General features: G+C 45.7%; 2 protein-coding genes and 1 long non-coding RNA gene across 8 annotated transcripts in view; 1 reads left to right on the top strand and 2 right to left on the bottom strand.

The window, feature by feature from the left end:
* MAPK9 (mitogen-activated protein kinase 9) overlaps nucleotides 1–5,062 on the bottom strand; it is a 67,065-nt gene extending 62,003 nt beyond the window's left edge. For 3 of the 4 annotated variants that reach the window (XM_070460553.1, XM_070460574.1, XM_070460563.1), the window contains exon 1: nucleotides 4,815–5,062. The gene's annotated coding sequence lies outside the window, so the exon portion shown is untranslated. The remainder of the gene's footprint in view (nucleotides 1–4,814) is intronic. The other variant, XM_070460546.1, reaches the window with a different exon arrangement.
* Nucleotides 5,063–5,162: 100 nt separating this feature from the next.
* Nucleotides 5,163–14,880, top strand: LOC110151463 (uncharacterized). Of its 2 annotated transcripts, none has more exons than XR_002318083.2 (3): nucleotides 5,163–5,606; nucleotides 12,583–12,713; nucleotides 14,113–14,880. It is a non-coding gene; the product is annotated as an uncharacterized lncRNA (long non-coding RNA). The 2 variants fall into 2 exon arrangements; XR_002318082.2 differs by having other exon boundaries at nucleotides 5,166–5,606; nucleotides 12,586–12,713.
* GFPT2 (glutamine-fructose-6-phosphate transaminase 2) overlaps nucleotides 13,481–25,758 on the bottom strand; it is a 43,490-nt gene continuing 31,212 nt past the window's right edge. Inside the window, exons 13-19 of one of the 2 annotated variants that reach the window (XM_020914853.2) lie at nucleotides 25,572–25,692; nucleotides 21,848–22,005; nucleotides 21,583–21,697; nucleotides 18,781–18,908; nucleotides 16,717–16,884; nucleotides 15,513–15,674; nucleotides 13,481–14,325 (exon numbers count right to left, since the gene is read on the bottom strand). In XM_020914853.2, the coding sequence (XP_020770512.1) occupies nucleotides 14,281–14,325; nucleotides 15,513–15,674; nucleotides 16,717–16,884; nucleotides 18,781–18,908; nucleotides 21,583–21,697; nucleotides 21,848–22,005; nucleotides 25,572–25,692 (897 nt within the window). In that variant the 3' untranslated portion in view covers nucleotides 13,481–14,280. Of the gene's footprint in view, nucleotides 14,326–15,512; nucleotides 15,675–16,716; nucleotides 16,885–18,780; nucleotides 18,909–21,582; nucleotides 22,006–25,571; nucleotides 25,693–25,758 lie in introns of both variants that reach the window. The other variant, XM_070460506.1, reaches the window with a different exon arrangement.

The following is a 25,758-nucleotide window of genomic DNA, read 5'->3' as shown; positions in this document are numbered from 1 at the left end:
AAACAGATTTGATTCCAGAATCAGAGCTAGGGGATTCACTATCTGGTTTGCATCCTTAAGCCTAGATATTCTGAAATCAAACTAGTAGCAGCATCAATTTAGATACACAATATTCAAATAGTGTAACATATTAAATTATTTACAAATCTGTAGAAACATATGTGTATGTATAAACATATATATTTTAAGGAAAAGGAGTTGTTTTAAAGGCAATTATTCTTATTCTTTCTCTCAGAATCATTGTAGGGAGTGGAGCTATGCTTTTTAAACAAATTGTTCTAAGTAAAAATATGTTTTTAAACCAAATCCCCAGGTTTTTCCTATGCTGGCCTATAGAAAGACAAACTAACAGGTGGTTTTCACACTGTTCATTCTCCTAATGGCAAATAATTCAGGTATGGAAATACTTCAAATAACAACCTTAAAACAGGCCAGAATTTACTTAACATAAAGAGAGTTAACATTAACACCTTGCTTTTGAAAACCTGAAAGTGTTAAGTAAGCTGCTCAGTTGTTTTCAGGTTTCTGTGTTCTTGGGATTTTCCAGGCAGGAATACTGGAGTGGGTTGCCATTCCCTTCTCCGGGGGTTCTTCCCGACCCAGGGATTGAACCGGGATTTCCTGCACTGTAGGCAAATTCTTTACCATCTGAGCCACAAAGGAGGGGGAAAAAAAACCGACCTCATTTGTAATTCATATATCCTTAGAATCTATTTTTATTATGCCTGAAGTGTTTTAGAGTATGTAGTCTTTACTTAAGAAAAGTTCTTAGGTAAAATTAGCTAGGAGAAAGAGGGAGTAGAATATTTTATAAAATCCAAAACCAAGAAAATGAACCAAAAAACCAAATGAGATTAAAGAAAATCAGATTTTGCTAAATTCCACTTTCAAATATCTAGTAAATTTCCTTAGCTATAAGGAATTCCTATGCTAAAATTGAGACTATTCTTGCTGATTATTTTCATGTCTATTAATTTATACCCCAACATTTTCCAAAGAGGATTTGAGGCACCAGTGAAAAATATTTTAACTGGCAATCCAAAGGCCAATATAAAATCTGAAAAGACTCACAGTACTTTATAAAAAATGAATTCTTGCTGTGCAAAAGATACACAAACTTGTCCCCCCAGATAATTTGGCCTTTTAATGAATCAAAGGGTCCAGGCATGGTGTATCAACTGTGGCTAACATCATAGTGTGAGTCAAGCAAGATTACTTGCCTCTAGAGGAAGCGCACAATCCACCTAAGAAGGCTCCCTGGATCCAACCAAACCTTGTCTAAATCCAGCTACAAATTTTCAAGAAATACAGAGAAACACGAGAAATTACACTGCAGAGGTACAATCAGTAAAATCCAAATAACAGAAATATTATCACTTAAACAAATAAACTACATGGAAAAGAAAAACAGAAATAAAGAGGGATCTACAGATTAAAAGATACTATCAACCAAACACAATAAATGGTCCTTATCTGTATCTGGATTCCAAAGGAAGAAACTATTGAAGAAACTATAAAATCTATGAGACAACTGGAAATTTGAATGCTAACTGGCTATTTGATATTACAGAATGACTAATTACTGCTTTTCCAAGTTTAAAAGAATTCTTATTTAAAAAATTTTTCAGACATAAACTGAAAAATTTATGGGTGAAATGACATGATAGTTAGGATTTGCTTGAAAATAAAAGTGCAGTGTGTGTGTGTGTGTATGAGAGTTGTAGGCATGAGGTCAGGGATGAACAAGGTTGACCAGTAGTTAGTAATTGCTGAAGCTGGATACTACTCTGTTCACTTTCCTACATGTTTGAAATTTCTCATAATAAACAGTTATAACAAAGACTGTTGTTGAAACTAGTTCATACAATCACAAAAGGCCAAATACAAATTTAATAATTCTTAAGGACAATTATGTAAAAATGTCACCTTCTTAACCAAGTATAACTAGATCAGAAACAGCTGTGCGTGCATGTGTGTTAGTCACTTCAGTTGTGTCCAACTCTTTGCGACCCTATGGACTGAAGCTTGCCAGGCTCCTCTGCCCATGGGATTCTTCAGGCAAGAATATTGGAGTGCGCTGCCATGCCCTCCTACTGCCAAATCGACAATGTTAAGGAAAAAATGTGGTTTTGTTTTACCTCACATATCATGAAATAAATTGGTTTACTCACTAGTAATTGCATCATCTGCACTTTTCTCTATCCAGAAAGTTAAGACATTTTATTTTAAACAGACAAATTGAGGTGTACCCTCTAACACTTATTTAGGAAGGCCAAATAAACACATTTTAATCTGTCAACAAATTATTCAAAGCGGCACCCTGAAAATTAAGTTCTCAGGAGTGGATTCTCCTCAAGAAACTCAGGAAAATCAACACTCTTCAGAGACGACTATGCCAAAATAGGATTGTCTTTAACCCTGTAGGATCCTTTTGAAGGGGAAAAAAAAGGTTAAATGAAGGGAAATGTTATCTAGATTGGATTTTATTCTTCCAGAACAAATTAAGAGCCAAAGAAAATACTCAGACCTAAGGGACTCAGGAAAGAATGCTGATCTGTGGGAGACCTGGGTTCAAATTTCACTTTCCAGCTGCTTGCTACAAAACAGACTGCCCAAACTCTAGGAGCCTCCGTTTCCTCCTGTGTAGAAAGTGGAGGCTAGCAGGCTTCCTAGCTGCTATCACAGGGCTCCAGTGACAAAAGAGAGTTCCTGGACAAATAAGGCCTAGCTCCCCTAGTCTTAAGCTACCTTTCTAGTTCACTGCAACTCTTCCCTCCTAAACAACATGCCTTGAAGTCCGGAGTCCGACAATCCTGAAATAAAACTGAATGAGGTCTGCATTTGCTTGGCTCATAGCACTGAAAACATTTTAAAATAAGCTACTGCCAATAATTAAAAATGAAGAGAGTACAGATACAAATCTCAAGTTCTGACTTCTTTCTAAAAATTGCTGGGTAAGTGGCGTCTGGTTCTCAAGGGTCTCCACTACTCCGATCTCTCACACCTGGCCCCACAGGCTGATTTTTGACCCCAATATTGGGCTGAATATTGGAGAAGGGGATGACAGAGGATGAGATGGTTGGATGGCATCACCGACTTGATGGACGTGAGTTTAAGCAAGCCCTGGGAGTTGGTGATGGACAAGGAAGCCTGGCGTGCTGCAGTCCATGGGGTCTCAAAGAGTTGCAACGACTGAGTGACTGAACTGAACTGGCTGGGCTGAAGCTCCCCCTCCACCCTGCCCTTCCCCACTTCTTGCCTTCCCCTAGACCTGACAAGTTTCTCATCGCCATTCAAGTCAACTCCAGCACCAGCCAAGCACCACCACCTCCTCCAAGTTCCCACAGCACAGCCCCTCCTCTCCAGCAAGCTGTCTGAGCGCTGTCTGCATGTCTGCTTTCTCTACGGGGCTCTTGGGCTCTCTGGAGGAAGGGACCCTGTTGCTACTGCCTTTGTGTCCCCAGGGCTGAGCAGAAAGCTGACCTAGATAATGTAGAATTCAGTCAATTTGTCCTGAATGAGAGGAAGGAAGTTGGAGCTAAAACATTATAAAAATGTCAGATTTTATATTACAGCTTGTTCTGATAGTTACCAAATAAAGGGGTCAAGGACATTAAAATGTTTCACAAAACTAAAGCAACCTACCATCTGCATACAAGTTTCACAAGTTAGTCAGAAGTCACTAAACAAACAGAGAAAGCAGAGGCAACAGGGTGGCAGGGTCATTCATTCATTCATTCACTCACTTAACTAATATTACTGAATACTTACTGTGTGCTTTCTAAGCACTGGGGATAAAGCAGTGGACAAATCAGACAACTACCTGTTTTCATAAAGCTATAATCCTAATGGGAGAGACAAAATAAACACGCAAATCAATAGAATAGTTTCAAACCAGATACTGGAAAGAAAATTAACGTAATGAGACAGAATGACTAAAGGAATAAAAAGGGTGGTCAAGAACAGCATTCTGTAAATTGAAACATGTGAGGAGAAGGACCAGAAGGAGTCAGCTGTGCAAAGATCCGCGAGGCAACTCCAATCACTGGACACAAGTGCAAAGGTCCTGAGGTAAACAGGGCTGAATGTTCAAGGCCAGTAAGATGGGTGGTTAGGAGACCAGTGCTCCGGGTTGGGGGACTTGTCGGGGGTGAGTTGGTCAGGGCCCGCTCAGGCACTGCTGGGCACTGAGTATGCAATGACAAGGCACTTGGGGAGCACGAGGATGGAGGACTCTGGGCGGACTCTGCTACACTCAAACCAGCAAGGAGCAGTATCCCGCCCATTTTTCCACAAGTGTGCACCGGGCGGGCTCCTGCCCAGGGGCTTTCACACACATTCATAGAGCTTGACAACAACCCTGTCCAAAAAGGGGAGACATTTCCCCCACTTTGCCGAGGGGAAAACAGAGGAACAGCAAGGATCAGTGCCTTAGCCAAGGTCGCAGCAATCAGATCCCAGGCTTCTGAGCATCCGGGAGGAGGTATGCAGCTGGGTGCCAAACAATCGGGGCGGGGGAGGGGGCGCCCACAGACCCTACAGCAGGTCTGCCGGGTCAGAGCGGGTAGCGAGCCCGCAGCTGTGGGGCGAGGACAGCCGGGCGTAAGGGGGTGACTGCGGCAGCCTGGAGGACGAGGGGCTGCGGCCGGGGTCGCCAGCACCCCGCAGACCCCGGTCGGCCCACAGAACTCGGTCTTCCCGCTCCGCACCCCCCTGGCCCCGCAGAGCCTGGCCCCGCGGCCTTCCCGCCGCCCCTCCCCGGCGAGGCTCGGTCCCAGAGTCCCCGCTGGGCCTAACCCGCCCGCCGGGCTCACCTCGCCTCCCCGCCGCCGCGCCAGAGGGAGAGGGCAGGCGGGCGGACTGGCGGCGCAGCGCGCTAGCTGCTCGCGGCTCCGCTGCCCCGGGCTCGGCCGGTCGCCCCGCCCCGCTCTGCTCCGCTCCGCCCCGCCGCCGCCGTCGCCGCCGCCGCAAAGGGTGTGAGGGGCGCCGGGGCGCCTAGGACCCTTCCGGTCTGGATTGCTTCTCCTCCGCTGCAGCCGCCGCCGCGGCGCCCGGCCTGACCGATCCGTGCGCCGGCCAATCAGCGCGCGGGAAGCTGGGCGGGCGCGGCCAATCGCGCGCGCGCGGGGCTGGGGCTACTGCCGGGCGGCTCCGGAGGAGAGGCGGGGCCAGCCCGGCGCTGGTTGACCAGTTCTTCGGAGAGCGGCGCTCGGCGGCCGCGCTGCCGATCGCTCTGCGTCTTATTGACGCAGGCCCGGCTCGGCGCGCAGACTGAGCTCTACAGGCGCCCGCGATGCGGCGGCCGAACACCGCGCTGGGAGGCGATGGAGAAGGGGACTGACGGGACCGAAAGCCTGGCCGCTGGGCTTGCAGGTGCAGACTGACAGCAGCGAGTCGGTCTGGAGGAAGGCGGAGAAGGTCCATGAGGGGAGGGCCAGGGCGACGGGGCCTTGGCGTCCAGGACTGCGAGGCGGAGGCGGCAAGGACGTGGAGACGAGAGGAACGGACCTTGGATTCCTTTGCTCACTGGGAAGGAGTTTGAGGGTTGCTGCCAGAAGCCGAGGCGTGGGAGAAGATGGCCATGTGTAGGCACCTGGGCCCGGCAGGTCAGTGACAGAGGGGAGGACGCCTGGAGCAGAGTTCAAGCCTCTGGAACAAAAATTGCCACCATCTAGGATTTTGGGAGACTCAGGAGGTCTGGCTGTCAGAGCTGTAGTTTTACAAAGGATCATTCCTGGGCTTCTCAGAGGAGAATGGCAGAGTCATAGATGGAGGGAAGGGAGTGCCCTTAGGACCTGTGATTTGTTGGCAGTGACCTTCAGAGGCATGTCCCCCAGCTAGCCTCTGGATCTGGTTCCAGCAGGTCTGAAGGTGTGAAATGATGGGAGAGTTGTTGTCAGATCCGTGTTTCCATTAGCAAAGCTAGAAGTGAGGCACGAAGGCTGGACCCGTTGGGGAAGATCTCGGAGGTCAGTGGGTGGGGTGGGAGGACTTTGGGGATGGGGAGACTTGTGAACTGTAAAGGAGAAACAGCCCTCATACGGTGGCCAGGGCAAGGGCCAGACTGGAGGGAAGGAGCAGGACTCTGCAAATGGGGAAGTTAAGGGGCTAAGGGGCTCCGAGAGGAGTGGCAGAAATTGGGGAGGCTGGCAAGCCTGTGAGCCAGGGCCAGGCTGGGGGCACCAGGCCCTCAGAAGAGGGGTAGTGTCGAGGAAGGGATCCAGGTACAGAGTTCCCCTTAGGCCACCCCCATCTTGGCTACCAGAGCGAGTTTTCTAAAACTAAGTATGGCCCATCCGTGTTTGAAATTGTCGTTCCTGAGTGTTGCCTGCACTGATAAGGGCCCGCCTGATAGGCTCCTGCCCACACCCAACATACTGCTACCTGTTCTGGATGCACAACAGAAAATAGGAAGCAACAGTTGCCACCATCAAGGATTATGGGAAACTAATGAGGTCTGGCTCTCAGAGCTCTTGGTTTACAAAGGAGCATTCTAATTCCTCTCAGATTAGAAAGGAGCACCTATTCTCAGATACACTGCAGTCCTGACTTTGCAGCAATCACCCCATGCAAAGTGAGTTCCAAAAATCATTGTACACATCAGAGGAGAGCATGTCATGTAGTTTTCTGAAAGGATTCTGCTTTTTTCTGGCTTATGACGTGCGGTGAACATTTATGGACACAGCTGAAGTGACAGGATAGGGGTCAGGGAGCTGGCCTGTACTTGGAAGAGTGTACAGAATTCCAGTGGAGGCTAACAAGTGAGAAGATTCTGCCACAAGTGTGTTGAGAACTGCAGGGATGGGGGAGAGGGGAACATATGGGCATGACTGACAGCTGATCTAGCCTGCCAGGTGGGGAAAAGCAGTTGAGGAAGGCCTCCTGGACAAGAGGAAGCCTCAGCTGAGGATGGAAAGCCAGCAGGAATATGCTGGGCCAGTGCTTTAGGCAGATAGAGCATTCAGACCCAGCGGTTCTGAGGTGAAGACCTGCATACTGTGTTCAGGGAACCACACGTCAGCTATTCTTGTTGGAGATTGAGAAGGGATACTGGAAAGTTATGGGGGCTTTGAGGTGGGTGGACTGGCATGGGTGACTGGAGGCCCATAGGCTGGCTTCAGCTCACTAAGTGCCATGTTTAACCCTGAGAGTTTTCTAGGTTTCTATGTTTTTTAGTTGCCAACATTTAAAAATTGGGAGCTTTCACCTTGAAAACTCTCAAATTGTTGGTTTCACTGTCTGGCTAATAGTTAGAGCTCTGGCAACGTGAGGCTCACATTCCCATAGTTTCAGCTGGAACTGAGTGGCAGCTGCCCCATTGGGTGAGACCCTAGTTCACCACAGTCTTAACTCCCTATTACCCACTTCTGCCTGCGACTTCACTCACCCCTTTCCTACTGGGCCTTGGGGCATCACAGGGTGGAGACCTGACTATGGAGGTAATGGGCAGCTGCTGTGGAGTATTAAGAAAGGAAGTGAGCAATGTGATGGGATGTTTGTTTTGGAAAGATCATTAAGGCACATGAAGTTTCAGGGTTGAGGGACTTAAGATCACAAGGCCAATTAAAGAGCTATTGCTACAGCCCTTGTAAGAGATGACAGCTGGCCTGGGTCCCAGGCAGCAGGTGTCAAGAGGAAGGAACTGATTTTAAAATTGTTTCAAAACTTTAAGAAAATGCAAATTAATTTACAACCCACTATCAGTACACACCCCGCTACACACCCCGCTACACACCCCAATAGGATGGCTGTATTAAAAAAGACAATAGCGAGTGTTAGCAATGTTGTGGAACTCTCATACACTGCTGGTGGAAAAGCAAACTGGTTTATCCACTTTGAAAAACAGTTTGATAGTTTCTGATGACATTAAACATATACCTGTCATATCGCCCAGCAATCCCATCATTGGCTATATACCCAAGAGAAATAAAAGCATGTTCACATAAAGAATGTTCATATCAGCTTTATTCAAAACAGTCAAAAACTAGGAACAACCCATGTGTCCATAATTCAGTGAATGGAAAGGAACTGTGGTATATCCATGCAGTAGGATATTGCCTGACAGCTGGCCTGATGGCACGTGCACAACAGGCAAAAGTACTAAAAACAGTAAGTGAAAGAAACCAAACACAAGACCACATATGATTCCGTATATATGACCTTCTGGGAAAAGCAAAGTCATATTAGTGGTTGCCAGAGGTCAAGGTAGAGGGCGGGGGGAGATAATTACCAGGAGCCACAAGTGAATTTTTAGGGATGATCAGTTCAGCTCAGTTCAGACGTGGAATTGTTGGGTCTTGGAGATAGGGTGTAGGGCTGAGAGAGGAGCAGTCAGAGAGGAAAACCTGGCTTGGTTTTTGACTGGGGACTTCTGCCCTTGGCCTGCCCATGAGGAGGCCCTTTAGAATCTGTTTCTGGCTGCCCTTCCCTGCCCTGGATGCTGCAGACACTGCCCACCTCCCCATCCCACATGGGCCTCTTCGCCTGGGTTCCAGTCAGGCTCTCCACTTCAGTTATGGTCCTGTGGGCAAGGGATTAGCTTATCTTAGCCTTGGTTCCATGTGGAGTGGGCTTTCAGTCTCCCCCTCCATGGCCTGCTCTCCCTCCACTCCCCTAAGCCCTCCTCTGTCTTCTCCCCAGCCCTTACCAGGACCAGAGATGTGCCAGAGGGTTCAAGTCAATACTGTCTCGTTGTGTTATAGAAAGCCACACTGCATTTAAGCCAAAGGGGACAATGGAGGGAGTTTCCTGCGCCGTAGCATCTGAGGGATCGCAGGGGTAAAGCTGGTCTCTGTACTGCAGGCTTGAGAGCTGGGGTGAGGCCTTGGCAGCCAGAGGGAGGCCCTCTGTCCCATCCCATTCCTCTGTGTCAGCTTCCTTCTTCCCATTTCACCTTCTGCTCTCCCACCACCCGAGGGGATGGCCCTCTGTCTCAAATCAAGTTTGAAAAACCCCTATAGGAGGACTCTAATAGTTTGCTCCCACCCCTGTGCTGGTCAGTCAGCCTCATATGAGGACATGGAAAGAGAAAGGGTAGAAAACAGCTGGGAAAGGCAGAAGTCTGGATTTTACTTTCCAGTGGTAAGAAACAGGGTGTCTGAGCTGGGGGCATAGCTGAAAGTATGGGAGCTGTATGAGAATGGGGAACCCATGGCCCCATGACTGAATGCAGTGATCCCCAGCCCTCCTCTTCCAGGTATTTCCCAGAGTACCATTTACTGGACCCTTGCTCAAACGCAAGGGACTAGAAAACTTTTCTGCAAGTCTGACCAACCCTGAAGACTAAAGGAAAGGCCTGACCCCTCATCTGCCCACAAGTCCCCTACCACATTGACCAGTGGTGAATCTCAGCGTCAAAATAAGTGCCACTGTGTGCCCAAGACTGTTCCACCTACCTTGAATCTGACTGAACAGTCCATGGTCATATGGCAAAGAAAACTAAGACAAATTAAATAGAAAAACAGGCTATGTAGAGAGAAGGAAATTCCAACAGAAAAAAAAAAATCTTTGCAGGCTTCAGAGGATATGAAAAAATATTGCTTCCTTGAAACAAGAACCACCATTAAAAAAAATTCAGCACACAAACTATGTCTTGTGCTCTCAGCTGAGATGGCTTAGAAGTGATGACATCCTGGGAGTAAGACACTCAAAGCCTAAGTCTTGTTTCTAATGCCATTCTCAAATAAAGGAAACCAGGGGTCCTTAGAGCAATGGCTGATTCTAGGGCAGGGTCTGGGAATATCCAAGATGAGCCTAGAGCAGGCTGTAGGCAAGACAGGAAGTGCTTCCGCAGCACATCCGCAAACAAGGGGGCGTGCCACAGGAGCCCACTGAAGGAGTCCCAGTAGCCATCGCTGGAAAATTTGAACAACAAAGTAAGTAACCTGGTTCTAGGCTGTGACTCAGAGTATGAAGATAAACATCCATGAGTTTCACAGTAATAGAAATAGATGATTTAACAACAAAAAAGTGGGGAAGAACAGACAAATCTGTACTGAATTCCAAATAATTTATGTGGATACGTCCCCCCTATGGAGGTGAAGCATAACTCCCTACTCTTTAAATGTGGGGTAGGCATTGTGGCTTACTTCTTTTTTTTTTTTTTTTCATTTATTTTTATTAGTTGGAGGCTAATTACTTTACATCATTGCAGTGGTTTTTGTCATACATTGAAATGAATTAGCCATGGTGTGGCTTACTTCTAAAGAGTTCAGTATGAGAGTTGTGAATAACGTTGTGTATTTCATTTTTATATTATGTAGACATTAGAACTAATGCTTAGATTTCAGTTTGTATTGTTTTCTGTGTTTGCTTTAACCTAATTCAAAATATCTGATAAGAAATTTGGCATGTGACTGAATTCTCATTAACATTGGAAATGAAGAGAATGGCTCATCATAGAGATGACCACTATGTGGTGGTGGTTGTCTGATTTCTAAATCTAAGCCATTTTCTCAAAAATTTGCTTCTCCCTTGTCTGTTTTTTTAAAAAATTTATTAATTTGAATTGGAGGCTAATTACTTTACAATACTGTGTCTCCCTTGTCTTTCACTGAGGTTTTCCAAATACAATATCTTATTCATGCTGTCAGTAAAATTGGAGCTTATAAAAACCTAAAAATAAATAAATAAAGAGTTCAGTATGGAAAGCGGATTCCCCAGAAAGCCCTGGGGAATAGAGAATCTGACAAACACTGCCTCGGTCAGATGACCATGTTTAACATCACAGTGATAAGACATGTTGACAGTATGTACCCTTGATATGAAATGATGAGAATGGCATTTTACTTCTGGAGTCTTCCTCTCCAAAACACAGAACACCAGTCTTAATGAGAACCATGAGAATAGCATCAGACAAATACAAATGTAGGACATTCTACAAAATATCCACCAATAGTCCTCAAAACTGTCAAAGTAATAAAAAACAAAGGAAGTCTGAGAAACTATCATAGCCAGAAGGAGACATGTGATGTCCTTGAATAGGAAAAGGGAATTAGAGACAAATTATGGACATATGAATAAATTTTGGGCTTTAGTTAAACGTATCAGAGCTAAAAAAAAAAAAGAGCTCTTGGAAATTAAATCGTTTGGAAGAAATGAAAAATCTTGGTAGTAGACAGGTTGGGAGAGAAAACTGAAGAAACCTCCCAATTAGTAGCACAAAAAGCTAAGATGAATCATAGAAAGGATAAGAAATTACAGGTCATTCTAGTAGCGTGACCTCTGTAGTCAAAATCTCTACCCCTGAGATATATGCTCCAACAGCTTCACCTCTGAAAGGCTTGAGAAGCAAAATGAAGTCTACAAGAAAGTAACTCAAGAGAACATCCAGACCTGACAGTTATGAGTAACCAGACTGAAGTCAACACTGAATGAAGAGAGATCCAAGGCACCTTGTTGTGATATTTGATAACATAGGGACCAAAAGGAAGGAAATAAGGAGGTCACTGACACAGGCGTACCAGAGGGACTTTGGACTCCTCAGCCGCAATACTGAGAACATGACAAGGGATTGTTGCCTTTGTGATTCTGAAAGAAACCTTTTTATCTGACCTAGAATTATATAATTAGCTAAACCTTCAATCAAGTGTGAGTAATAAAGTCATTTCTAGACATGCTAGGCCTCAAAACATTTACCTCCCAGCATCTTTACTCAAGAAGGATGTGCTCCACTAGAACAAAAAAGAAAATTCAGAAGACTGTGAGACAGGAAGCAAGAGAGATGAGCGATGAGGTGGGACTTCCTGGAGGAAGATGAAAGGTGACCCCAGAATGACAGCTCTGCTGCTGATGGGGAGGGCAGCTGAACCACATGGCCTGTCATCACCAAGACCCCCATTTCCATCAGGTCACCTTCTTTACTTGAGGATAGAATGCTCAGGAGAACTGGCCCAGATTCTCACCAGCGCTTGCCTTGTCTTGACCATGTGTAAGGAGGGTCTCTCCTCTTAGGCTCTGCTGAGGACACACACATCACTCACAGGGGTTTTCAGCTTTTCCCCGAGAGCAGGAAGTAGACCACGGTGGGCTCAGGAGCAGAGAAGACAGAGCAGCCACTCTCACTGACCCGGCTTCTGCTGCATGTCCAGCACCTGGCTGACACCTCAGTCTGTGGAGGGCCCTGTTTCTCAAACCCACTCGTGGTTTGGCTTGCAAGTTCCCCAGAAAGGGCCTTGTCACCTCCCGGAGAAACAGAAGTCAGACCGTGCCCCAGGACTGCTCTGCTCACCTCCCCTGGGAGCCTCTGCCCAGCGGGGGCAGTGCTGCTCTTCCTGCATGGCTGGTGTGTGCTTGTCCTCTGATTTCAAGACTAGGTAGTAATTTTGTTTGAATATTATTATGTGAATATGATAAACAGAACTATAAAGAAAAGCAAGGGATCAATTAGTATGGAAGTGAGGATAGTCATCACCTCAGGAGTGAAGGATGAAATACATTTTTCTGGTTCCTGTTCAGATAAAGATGTTCTGGCTAGTTTGTAGTCTCCTAACCTCAAAAGTTGTTCTGATCATTGTTTGGTCAGGAGGACAGAAACCAGAGCAGGCATTTCCAGCAGAACTTACACCCTTGTTTATTTGTAAGAAGGGCAGAAGGAAGGTCTGAGAAGGCCATCAGGGCCCCTCGGGTTCCTGCCAGCTCTTCAGAAGTGGGATCCTGGAGGAGCCACAAGAAGCCTCTGTTGGTGGCCAGCAGTGTGGAGCACCGAGTGATGGGTGAGTTTTCGGAGCACTGCCATAGTGGGTGTATCAGTGCTGAGGGCCACAATAGGACCCCCCTATCTGCTTCTGCCAGAGCAGAAATAAGTGATATGAATTTCTCAATGAATAATACAATTTCTAAACTTTCAAATCTCCCAGGAGTGCTTCTCACTGGTGGAATTTAACTGGAAATGTAGTCCCCCGGTTTCCAACCTCCGTTATATAGGGGAGAGCCTAGAAGGAGATGGAAAAGTCACTGAATAGCCCACAGGTAATTCAGAACTAAGATCTGATGGTATTCTATAGCCCCACATATCACTTAGTTGCCATGAAGACACCATTCAAGCTATCTGGGATAGCACTTTCATAGGGAGCCAAATTCCAACTGCAGAACTGCCTCTCTGGCTTTCTATCTTCCTGCCTGATTCTATTAATAAAATTGGCAACTTTATAGGATCATTGGAGAAAAAAGTACAAATCTTGAGTTTCACCTCTGTATGCTGTGTGCAGGCTCTGGGCAGCCATCTCAAGCAGCATCTCGTGGCCCAACCCCCTCCAACATCTGTCGAGTGGATTCTCATTCCAGAGTTCCAAACCTCCTGCATTTTGTTCCACCCTAACACAGTCCTCATTTTCCTTCTAGAAGCATACAGGTCATGGGTATGGGGACAATGCCAGTGGCTACCAAGAAACAGGGCCGCCCCCATGAGTTACTGCTCAGTTTGTTTTGAGGAGCCCTCAAAAAATATGTACACAAAAAGAACAAGATTAACATACACACACAAAATTTTACTGTTATTTATTGTCTTAAAATTGCATAGTACTTTGATTGTGCATGCTTTTAAATAGAGGGCAAGGTAGCCCACTTGAAACTATTCTCTTGCATGGGATTTTTTGGGCTGTTTTTACTATGGGCAGGAGCAGGGACCAAAATGCTGCCTGGGCTGAAAAAGAACCATGATGAGATGAAAGAGTAGTTGGACAGTCAGAGAGATTTAGATGAGAAGACACTGTTGAAAAGAGCTGCGGTGTGGTAGACCTATGGAGGCATAGGAAGATGGTGGGAGGGAGCTTCCCCGAGGTCAGGGCACAGGACTCAGTAGCAGCCAAGAGAGGATGGGACAGGAGAAAGGAGTCCAGAGGGGCAATGCCTGGCACTCAGATCTGAGATGAACATTCCCTGCCAGGGGGCTGGGTGCCCGAGGGCACCGTTTTTTACAGAAAGCCACATACTAGAAAAATAACTTAAAAGCTATACAACTGTCATTATAAATACTTTGTCTTTAACTAGTGTTGGTTAAAAAAGGTTCACAGTTACTCTGAAGAGAGCTGTATCTCTATTGCACGGTATTGGAAGAGTCTGCTCAGATCCCCATGTGTAAACAATGATTCCCTTCTCCTCTGGCAACTTCAGGACACAGAGAAAAGACTACCTGCTGTAAGCAAAGCACTTGGGTACAAGGCACATCGAAGCTGTCAAGCTCTATCGGGATCTACTGAGAACACGCCCAACGCCAGCTTTTCTTCCCACTCGGTTTCACTGGGACAGGTCTTCAAGGTGGCAGTGGTCTCCTCTCCGTCCTCATTCCACAGTTACAGACTTGGCCAGATTTCTGGGGAAGTCAACCTACAACAACAGAAAGTAGCTGCTCAGACCCACAGGTCTCAGCAACACAGTGTTGTAAAGCCAGCTCTCAAAGTACTTTACAATAGGAAGATGAACATTCCTGGGCACCTCCAACCATGAGCTCCTTGAGACCTGCATCTTGGAAGGGATTTCTTATTCGAGAAACAATTATGTTTATACAGTAAACGTTAATGGTGCACCTGATATGTGTCATGCAGTGTTAACACTATTAAAAGGATATGATTCATGCTATTAAAAACAGCTAGCTCAGTTTGTACTGTTAAAAATTCACTTTTCTTGGAAGTACACACACTAAAATATTGGTTAAGGGTGGGGCTTGGGAAGGAAATGTGACTGAGGATGGTGAAGTGCGCTTCAAATTTATCTACAGGGTCTTATTTTGTTTACAATAACATTAAAGAAGAGAAGAAACAAATGTCAATGATGGATGATGTATGTACCATCGGATGTTTGTTATATTGTTTTTGGTGTTGATATGTATTTTTTAAAGCTCCTCAGAATAAAATTGTAATAAAACTTCTATCTGCACACACACTTCCTGGTGAGATCATAAATTGGTTCTTTTCTGGAACAGAAATTGAAATAGGAATCCCAAAATGTTGAATGATTTGCTAGATTGAGGATAAATTTTCTAATATGGGAGGAAGATGTACATATGCACAAAGATAATTCACTGCATTTGTTATTTATGCAGATATTCCAAAAGATTAGAAACAGTTTAACCAATAGAAGACTGATTAAGTCACTGTAAAAATCTATAAGACTGTGTGGAATATTGTGCAATGATCAAATGCTGCTTACAAGTTCAAGATCTCAGAACTTGTATACACTTGTAATGTATTAAAAAGAAAGTTGTGAAATTTCATCCTTGATATTATCTCAAAAAATCTTAAAAAATTTACAGGCACAAGGAAAAGACCAAACTAAGATATTAAATTTGCTCATCAAATTGCCTCTGGGTGAGAAGCTTATGGTTTAATACGGTCTTCACACATCTTGCAGTTCCTGTCGTTGTTTTCAGGGGATAAGAGTTACTTTAAAAAATTATTTTAAATGAAAATATTTCCCTTATGAATATTTATACCCAATAAGTATTTAAGAGCCAAATGGAACTCTGGGATTATGTCTCTCCCCTTTGCTGGATGAGGTGCAATTTTTAGACGTACGTCATATCCTCGGAGTACAGCCAGGTGGAAGGAGAGGAGCTGCAGTGGAATCACACTCAGGATGCCCTGCAGGCAGTCCACGGTGTGGGGCAGCTCGATCGTTTTATATGCGAACTTGGAGCTCTCAGTGTCGTCCTTGGAGCAGAGTATAATCGGGCGACCCTAAGACAGAGAAATGTGATCACAGATGCCGGTCATCTCTGAAAGGAGCAATCCGTCACACACAGCAGAGTTTCTAAGATCAACGTATTGCAATAATAACAGTGATCTTTTGTCTTTGCTGGAGTTATGGGTCAGGTGAGGTATCTGATTTGTGTAAAGGTCAAAGAGTTTGGAGGCTTTTGTCAAAAAGGTTCCTATGCTTCCGTGGTTGTGGTGGTGGGGCACCCTCCTGCTGCATTAATTCAGCACCCATTTATTGAGTGGCTTCAGTGTGCCTTGCAAAGAGCAGGAGTTCTTACCCCTTACTCTAGGGGCTCATAGTCAAGTGGTAGGAAAACTAAAATGTCAATAAGCAAACCAATAAATAGCAGTGAATTTCCGATAAATGTCACCATGGCAGTAAAACCCCGTAACATGATTGGGAGACAGTGGGAAGGTTTGAGAGGTTCTCTGAAAAGGAGGCATTTGTAGTGAGACCTGAATGATGAGAGGCCAACTGCTGGAAGAAAGGTGGGAAGACTGTTTGGGGCAGAGGAAGCAGCCTGTGTTTTCCAAGTTCTAGTGGACTAATGAAACTGGAGGTGGGGGGCGGTTTCAGTAATGGAAACTCCTGAATTTGGATCCAGTTGGTCAGAAATGTGGGTGGGCTGGGAAGCTGAAAGACTGCAGTTGGTGGCTGACGTTGAGGGTGGTCTTGTAGAGGACAGAGTCCTTCACCTAAATCTAACTCTGGGTGGCCAGTATCAGAACTGCTCTCCAGGGATCTCCACCAGACCTCCTTTGGTCTCATGTTTCGGATCCAGGACCCCTCCGGGTCATCTGGATCACTGGGCCTCACCTAGGAGCTTCTGTGGGCATGGCTGCAGGCTGGCCAGTCCCTTTCTGAATGTGCACCATGCGTGAGGGATCCTAGAAGTGTGTGCCTACACCTGCTCACCAGCAGGAACGAACACTCATTGCTGGTACTGGCCAACAGTGGGTGAGGTGGGCATGAACGGAAGAGAACAGGAGAGAAGTGACCCAGCCTGGCGGAAGGCCTCACCTGGCGGGCTGTGACCTGCTGCAGGGCGTTCTGGCATTTGGCAAAGCAAGGATCCTTCATGATGACCATGATGACAGGCATCTGCTTGTCAATCAGTGCCAGGGGGCCATGCTTCAACTCTCCAGCCAGGATGCCTTCTGAGTGCATGTAGGTTATCTCTTTAATTTTCTGGGGAAACATGAGGCAGAATCAGTGTCATACTGCTAATGGGAGCAGATCATCCAGTGGGGAGAAAGGGAAGCCAGGGAAAGGATGATCCAGGAAGCAGGGAGCTGAGGTCCACAGGCAGATAGACACACTGGAGTAGTCAGTGGTACTGGGGGCAGCCAGTGAGGCCAGGCCCAGGGAAGAGGGTTACCTGGTGTCTAGAGCAGACATAAAGCGCCCAGCACACAGCTTGTGTCCTCAGTCGCTAGCTCTGGGGCACAGCCATCCTGCCCCCACCGTGATGGGCAAGTCAGTATCAATCTAGCTTTTCCCCTTTCCTTTTGAGCCAGCCCCATGGTTTCCCTAACAGTCAGAGTTTGTAATGATGGCATTGTATTCTACACCTTCATTTAATTATCTGATTAACCAATCCCTCAATTCTAGATCATTAATAACTTCTAAAGTGTTGCTCCAACTTAACTGTTAAGCAAAAGGACACACACTGGGGTGTTAATGGAGTTTCCTCCTATGTTTAGAGAGATCCATTTTTTTTTTCCCCCAGTTACCATTAAAACCCATGTCACTGAACTGGTGAGAGTGTTGAAGAAAACATTTGTCAACTCCCCTAGAACTATTTGGGTCAGGGAAACATTGTTAGAAGTGTGGCTCCACCCTGGATGCTGCAGACAGCAGAAGTACTGTGCCCAAGCGACCACAGAGGGGCCACGGACTTGTGCCAGCAGCAGTGTAAAAGCTTCTTTCTTTCCTCTAGGACTAACTTGGAGACAGTTGAATATGCATCTTTCACCAGCACACTCAGGAGCTGCAGCTGAGCACCCCACACTAGACAGCAGAGGATAGCTGTGCGGTACCGAAAAGGTGCCCTGCCTGAGCAACGAGGCTATTGCTCCTAAGCAGCTGTGTGCTTGGCCTCTCACAGACGCAGAATCTCCACTGGAAGGATGTGGGAGCTGAAGCTTACTGCAATCAGGCAACTCATGGCTTGCACCTCACCCCAATTCCCTACCTCCTATAATACTGTTTCCTGCCAGTGGCATCATTATTCCAACTGGGCGCAGTGGTGGGGTATAGGCACTTGCTCCACAGGGAGAGGAGGGGGTTCTAGCTGAGTTATAGATGCTGCCGCCCTTCTGACACTGTCTCCCATTTACCTTGCTTGATCATCTGATCCATAAACAGCAAGTGGAGAGTGAGTAAGCCAAGCTCTAGGCTCGGGTCTCTGTACATCTCTTTCCACCCTCTTACTAGCCCTGTGGTCTTGGTATCTTGCCCCTACTCCATCAGCTTTCTCTCAAGCCACATCTTTATTGCTGCAGTGGGCAAAACAGCCAGTCATTGATATAAAAACTGCATGGCTTTCTATGCTTATCTCCTGTAGGATCTCACCTCACCTCAGAAGATTGAGGAGTAACACGGGAAACTTTGTAGAGACTTTACCCTGCAGTTCTGGTCTGCCCAAATCCTCCCACACAGACTTCTTGTGGTAATAGAAAAAAGCAAAGTGTTTGTTTTTTTTTTCAACTGAGTTTGAATTTCAGGTTGATCACTTCTACTATGTAATCTTGAGCAAGGTGAAGTTTTTGGAGGCTCAATGTCCTCCTGGGTCAAACGTGAACAATAACTGCCAGTCTCTCAGAAGATGCTCGTGAGGTTTGAATGGGCTATCCCAGATAGCGCCTGGTGCAGGCTCACACCCCAGGGCTCTGGGCCCTGCCCCTCTCTGCAGGAGAGACCTGCATCTCCCCGTCAGCAGGGCTAGAACACTGGGTCAGAGAGACACCCTCCCCGCCCCCAGCCCAATACCCTGCCCTCCTTCCTGTAGTTTCCTGAGGTGTCTCCCACGCCTGCCCTCACTCAGGGCCCGGTGGAGGTGGGGATTGGGCAGAGGGTGCTCACCAGGGCTCCTTCCAGGCACGTGGCATAGTTGTAGCCTCGCCCCATGACCAGAAGCGACCTCTGCGTGTAGAGCTCCAGGGCCAGGTCGTGGATCTTCTCATCCAGGGACAGCACTTCCTTGATCAGCTCTAATCAAGCACACAGCAGAGTGGGAGAGCCAGTCACACCAATTATACAGCAAGATTCACAGAGAAAAGTCATGGTTTCTGAACTCACATCGCTTACACACTTGTCTCCCTTGCATTAGTTTAAAAGAATTTTAAATGCAGATTATGGGAAACAGCTTGTGTTATCGGCTGGGATTTTATTGTGACAGTGATTTGTATTTGTGCTCATATTTTCCTGACCACATAAGGTAAGCAGGGAAGTGTTATTTCTAGCTCCATTTTACAGGCAAGGCAACAGAGGGTCAGTGAGGCTAAATCTCCAGCTGGCCAGCCAGAGCTGACACTCCAGATTAATACCCCTTATCTGGCCATGTGCTATGTCTGGAAAAAAAGCCTGTGTGAGATGGACCAGCACTCCTCAAACTCTTTGGTCTCAGGATTCCTTTATAATCTTACAATTTATTGTGAATTTCTAAGAGCCTTTATTTTTGTGGGATTTATCTATCAATATTTACCAGATTAGAAACTGAGAAAATTAATCACTCATTTAAAAAGAACAATAAACCCATGAAATTAAAAAAAAAAAAAAAACAGTGAGAAGAGTGGCACTGTTTTACATTTTTGTAAATCCTTAATGCCTGACTTTTTCATAGAAGACAGATTCTCTTATCTGTTTCCTCATTCAATCCATTGCAATATGCTTTTTGGTTGAAGAAAGTCTGGCCTCACAGATTTGTAGCTGGAGAAAGAAAGAGTATCTAAATAAATTTTTCAAATAATTGTGAATGTCTTTGATATTACGCCAAACTTAAGAAGTGACAATTTCTTAAAACAGTAAGTGCAAATGTGGTATCTGAGATCATATCAATAAAAATTTCCTACTTTGTCAACTTAAAACATATTAGTCCATTGTGTACTTGCTTAAGTGGATTTTTTACTTGTGCATAATTTTGTAACACTGCATTGGCCATTTGCAAAATATTGATTCACTGGATTATTCAAATCTTCCAAAAATGGACACATTATAAAATATTTTTTTTAAAAAAATCAGACTTGTTAAAATCACTGTGAGCTTATCAGAGATGTTTTTGAGTATTGGGAGGTCGTCACACTTGAGCTGACAGCTGCAAGTTTTCCAGATCCTGTTTAGGTTGAAAGCTCAAAGGTTATCATTGGCAATGGATACTATCACCAGCTTTTCTTGACGTTTTGGGCTAAGTTGGTTCACTTTTGAGAAAATGGCTGCCAAACAACAAGTCAGCGTGCTACTCAGTCAACCACAGGGCGCTTTTCTCTGGAACAACCGTTGGACTTCAGGGTGCAGCAGAAGCATTTTCTGCATACGTCCCATTTGTCACATCGAATATTAAAAAATGTTACAATTTAGTACGCTTAATGCATTTTGCCACATAATCAAAGACATTGCTAAGTGAAGTTGTTGCATTTTGGTCATGAGAACATTGTACTGCCTCAGCCCTGAAGAGTGCTGAAAGTGCCAGTGGCAGCCACTGTAATGTACTGTAAATGTCCACATGGCAGGAGAGGCAAAGCATCTTATTTATCATGAATACCATGTTACTACAAAAATAGTTTTCACTGAAAGGGTCTTTTAGACCCCCAGGATCTTTGGGTCACATCTTGGTAACTGCCCACTTACCAGAAGAGAGTCCTGTTCTTGCAGGATTATTACCTGGCTTAAAGTTAAAATGCTTTTTCTTGTTAATAAATTTTTAGAATGTTGTCTTGGTTAGATTCAGACCTTGAGATCTTGTATGGCTACACAGTGGTTTTCCCTCACTGCCTTCTCTTTGCCCTTGGTTGCAGAAGAAAGTCTGGTAAGACTGGGAACAGCCCCGCCCAGAGGAGCCTTGGGGCCGTTCACTCCCGTGTGTTTCCTGAGCAACTTCTGACTGTCTGCCCTGGCTGGACACCTGGACACCAGCAGTGTCTCTGACACATAGACTTGGTGCTCACGAGGTTGACACGGTTGGGGAAGACAGGCCAATACACGGAAGAACAGGTAATTTCAAATCACGGCACGTGCTATAAAGAAAACAAATGGGTTCCTGCTTATAGAGAGCTAAGCAGGGGACTGGGCTTCCCTGGTGGCTCACTGGTAAAGAATCTGCCTGCAATGCAGAAGACCCGGTTCGATCCCTGGGTTGAGAAAATCACCTGGAGGAGGGCATGTACTCTTGCCTGAAGAATTCCATGCACAGAGGAGCCTGGAAGGTACAATCCATGGGGTTGCACAGATTAAGGCCCCTACTAGGGTTACCAAGGAGGGTCTCAGGAGGCGACTTTTCAGCTAAGACTTGGGTGACGGGAGCTGTCTGTCATATAAAGAGCTGGAGGAAGAGGGTTTTGGTAGAAGAAAGAGCCAGTACAAATGTCTTCCGGTGAAAAGCGCTCGGCATTGCTGAAGATCAGAAGGTTGGTGAGGGAGGCCCCGGAGGGGAAGGGAGCTGGCAAGGGTCAGAGGCACAGGGGCCCAGCGTGCAGGGCTCCACTTGAGGACAAGTGCGGACTGGAATCCTGGCCCAGTGCGGGGGCTGCTACAGGAGTTTAGCAGTAAGTAGAAGTTTTGAGGAGAAGGGAATGATTAACAGAATCATTTACAGAAAGAGTCAGGCAAAGGAGCAGCCAGGAACAGTCCACAGGATTTGACAACAAGCAGGTGAGTTCTGGAACATACCGGGCAGAGATTTCAGGCCATGGATGATCTCTCGCCTTCTGTTTTGCAGTGAAATGCGGTCTTCAGACATCATCAGACCAAACATCACCAAGGAGATGAACTGACTGGTGTAAGCCTGAGGACAGAAGAGTGGTGCTAGCAGAACTGGGGCAATGTGCATGTGGTGACCGCTCAAGATGAGACAGATCCCGGGGCTCCCCTCCAGGGCTCCCCTCTGCTCCCCACCCAGCAGAGGCCCTCCTGTGGGTGCCCACGTGGCCCCTACCTTCGTGCTGGCCACACCGATCTCCGGTCCTGCGTTGATGTGGACGCCGCAGTCGGTCTCTCGGGAGATGGAGCTGCCCACGGTGTTGGTGATGCCCACGGTCAGAGCTCGGCGGTCCTTACAGTAGCGCAGTGCCAGGAGCGTGTCTGCAGTCTCCCCTGCCGCACAGATCCTTCTTTTCAGTTCACAGGTATGTGGTTCTGCCAGCCTTAACCTCCACCCCTGACTCATTTACTTCTGGCTCTTAGGCAGAAATTGGTGCCCAGACAGTTTGTGTGTGTTTAGAAAGGAAAATGTGTGGTCAACAATTTTTTCTAGTTGATTCTTTTCTTTTTTTTTTTTTCATGTAAGATGTTCTTTATTAGCACAAGCTGGAATTAAGATTGCTGGGAGAAATAGCAATAACCTCAGATATGCAGATGACACCACCCTTGTGGCAGAAAGTGAAGAGGAACTAAAAAGCCTCTTGATGAAAGTGAAAGAGGAGAGTGAAAAAGTTGGCTTAAAGCTCAACATTCAGAAAACTAAGACCATGGCATCTGGTCCCATCACCTCATGGGAAATAGATGGGGAGACAGTGGAAACAGTGTCAGACTTTATTTTTTTGGGCTCCAAAATCACTGCAGATGGTGACTGCAGCCATGAAATTAAAAGATGCTTACTCCTTGGAAGGAAAGTTATGACCAACCTAGACAACGTATTAAAAAGCAGAGACATTACTTTGCCAACAAAGATTCATCTAGTCAAGGCTATGGTTTTTCCAGTGGTCATGTATGGATGTGAGAGTTGGACTGTGAAGAAAGCTGAGCACCGAAAAATTGATGCTTTTGAACTGTGGTGTTGGAGAAGACTCTTGAGAGTCCCTTGGACTGCAAGGAGATCCAACCAGTCCATCCTGAAGGAGATAAATCCTGGGTGTTCATTGGAGGGACTGATGCTGAAGCTGAAGCTCCAATACTTTGGCCACCTGATGTGAAGAGCTGACTCATTGGAAAAGACCCTGATGCTTGGAGGGATTGGGGGCAGGAGGAGAAGGGGATGACAGAGGAAGAGATGGCTGGATGGCATCACCGACTCTATGGGCATGAGTTTGGGTAAACTCCGGGAGTTTGTGATGGACAGGGAGGCCTGGCGTGCTGCGATTCATGGGGTTGCAAAGAGTTGAACACGACTGAGCGACTGAATTGAACTGAACTGAATGCCAGAGACACAATTAGCACTTAGATCTTGAAAAAAGGAGAACTCTTTAGTCTTAAAAGTAAATAGGAAAATAAAACATTCATGGGGATTTGGATTCAAAGTTTGAAATTAATTTATCACTTCTCATTTTACTGTTTAGTGTGAAGTGCATGTTCTAGGGATGCTGAAACCTTGATCATGAAAACTGGTAAACTATTCAACTGGAAGGGGCCTCCACATGGGGACTGCCACCGCGGAGGCATATGAGAATCACTTCATCACTTGGGTGTTTAGTAATGCAGTTAGTGTGGTTCACTGTGATCATTTCTGTAATTAGAAGATGAAAGCTGACTCGTAAGTGGAACTAATTTGGAAGGAATTTATTAAAAGTTTGTGTGTGGTTGAATGTTAAACGGAACATTTAAATCCCACAATTGAGGTTTTCATGAAAAATATGTGAGACAAGTTTTTCTAAAAATGGCTTAAGATTCAGGATGGGGAACACATGTAAATCCATGGCTGATTCATGTCAATGTATGGCAAAAACCACTACAATATTGTAAAAGAATTAGCCTCCAACTAATAAAAATAAATGACAAAAAAATGGCTTAAGCCTCTCTTGTCCCTGGTCTTCTCTAATTTTTCTTGAATCATAAGACAGAGTGGTTTATACTTACTCTTCTGTTATCTCACTTCCCATTTTCTATTTAACCCACTCTGTCTGGCCTTGTGCCCTGGTGGATTCTCAGATTCAAGATTTCGCTATTATTTATGTGACAAGTAGTTTCTCACCCACTGTCCCACTGAATTCTCCTGACAAGTCCTCCCCAATGGGAGGCATCACCTCCATTTCCCCTTTAGGATGAGGTGTTCAGAGATGGAGGAAATCAACGCCTCACTTGCTCAAGGCCAATTAGCTATGGGTGATGGAGTAGGCCTGGCTTGGGCCTGGCTCCCAGTATTCTTTTTTGGACTTTAAATAATCTCATTCAGAATGGGCTGAAATTTAATATTTAAAAAGCAGGAATGACCCTAAATGGTGCTTCTCAAACAGATCTTGTTTTAAAGGAAAACATTTCTTGTAGCCTCCAAGTGTGGACTCAAATTATTTTTATTAAAAAACAACTTAAATAGGTTCATGCATAAAACAGCAAGAAGTCCCTGTTGGTTAGTCCTAAAGAACTCAAGTGAAATTAGATATGATCCAGAACATAAAATCAAACATTCAATGTCCACACAGCCACCACTCTTGGCTCTGCCATCCTAACTCTGTTCTAGTGCAGGCTGGTGCAGCTGTGGCCCACTTCTCCTTTCCTGTCTCCACTCAGACTTGCATCTAGCACAATGGGCCACATGGCCCTTTCTCAGCACCAGTGGGGGCCAGGGCTGGGAGTTGGGGACATATCTATATTCATCAGTATCCCCATTTTTGATAGTTTTAAAATTTTTAATGTAAAGAGCTAAACAAAATGAAACTTTAAACTCCTTCTATGAAGTCACTCATGAGGTACCACTGCATTATTTCCATTCTTTGGTTAGTGGCTTCCACCAATTCATGAAACATTTTTAGGCTCTGATAGAATTATAAACCCAAAGGTAAGTGGCAACTGAAGTTAGAGGGCAGCACCTGAGAACGAGGTGGTCAGTTAGATAGTGGGTATGTCAGTGTTAGTTTTTCTTAGCTTGTCACTGAAATGGAAACGCTATTAATAATTCATGCTGAAAACAGCATAAAGAGATATTAAGGCATTCTGTTAATGCTGCAGTTGTGATAATGACACTGTTGTTATATTTTTTCTTTTATCATTTACAGATACATTCTGAAATATTTATGGATAAAATAACATGTTTGATACAGACTTTTAAATAAGCCAGTGAAAGAGAGGGGTTAAAGTGGCTATGATGGGGGGTGAGCTATTTCATAACATAACTGCTTAGGCTAGGCGCTTCCTCGTGTGAGACTCTCTTCTGTAAAGGTTTGGAATTCTGCATAGTTAAGTGTTGTAAGGATTCTCCCAGAGCTCATGCATGAGTTCCAAGCACACGGCTGTGGATCACCTCCCGGACCCTCTGTCCTGTCTTGAGCTGGAACAAATGCTCCAGAATGTTAGAAAGTCACCCTGGCAGGGTTTCCTGAGCTGAGAGAGGGTAGCCTGGATTCTCTACATGTGGAGTGTCTATGCCTCCAACCGCTGGACTGCGTGAGCACTGCATGGTGCCCAAGCAGTTCTCGAAGGGACTATCAACCAGGAGCATTAAACTTTCCTCTAATTTAAACCCAACACACATTTATGAGTACCTCGGTGAGGGGGCTCTTAAGTCCTGGACTTGGAATGTCAGGAGAAGGAAAATCTGCTGTACGGCCCTCCTCATAAAACGGGACGGTAGTTGATGACTCTGAGGGTTAAGTGACTCTGAGCCCCAGAGCATGTGGTGCACAGTCTGTGCAGAGAACATCGCTGGATGAAGGAGGGGGGGAGCTGTGCAGTACCTCACTGGGAGGACAGAGCCCGGAGGTGAACTAATGGAAACCTATAGCGCTTACCTGACTGGCTTATGAAAAAGCAAACGTCATCCCTGAACACAGGTGTGTTCCTGTCCAGAAAATCACTAGCAAGTTCAACCATCACAGGGAGCTCGGTCAGTTCCTCCAAAACTTGCCGCGTCTAAAGCCAACAAAAATGGGAACTAGAGTCAGTTACAGACACTACAGGGACAAAGACAGCTGAGCT

Source organism: Odocoileus virginianus, chromosome 3 (genome assembly GCF_023699985.2).
Source record: "Odocoileus virginianus isolate 20LAN1187 ecotype Illinois chromosome 3, Ovbor_1.2, whole genome shotgun sequence".
Taxonomy (NCBI): Eukaryota; Metazoa; Chordata; class Mammalia; order Artiodactyla; family Cervidae; genus Odocoileus; species Odocoileus virginianus.
The sequence above is the reverse complement of the archived record's forward strand: the minus strand, read 5'-3'. Positions and strand labels throughout refer to the sequence as shown.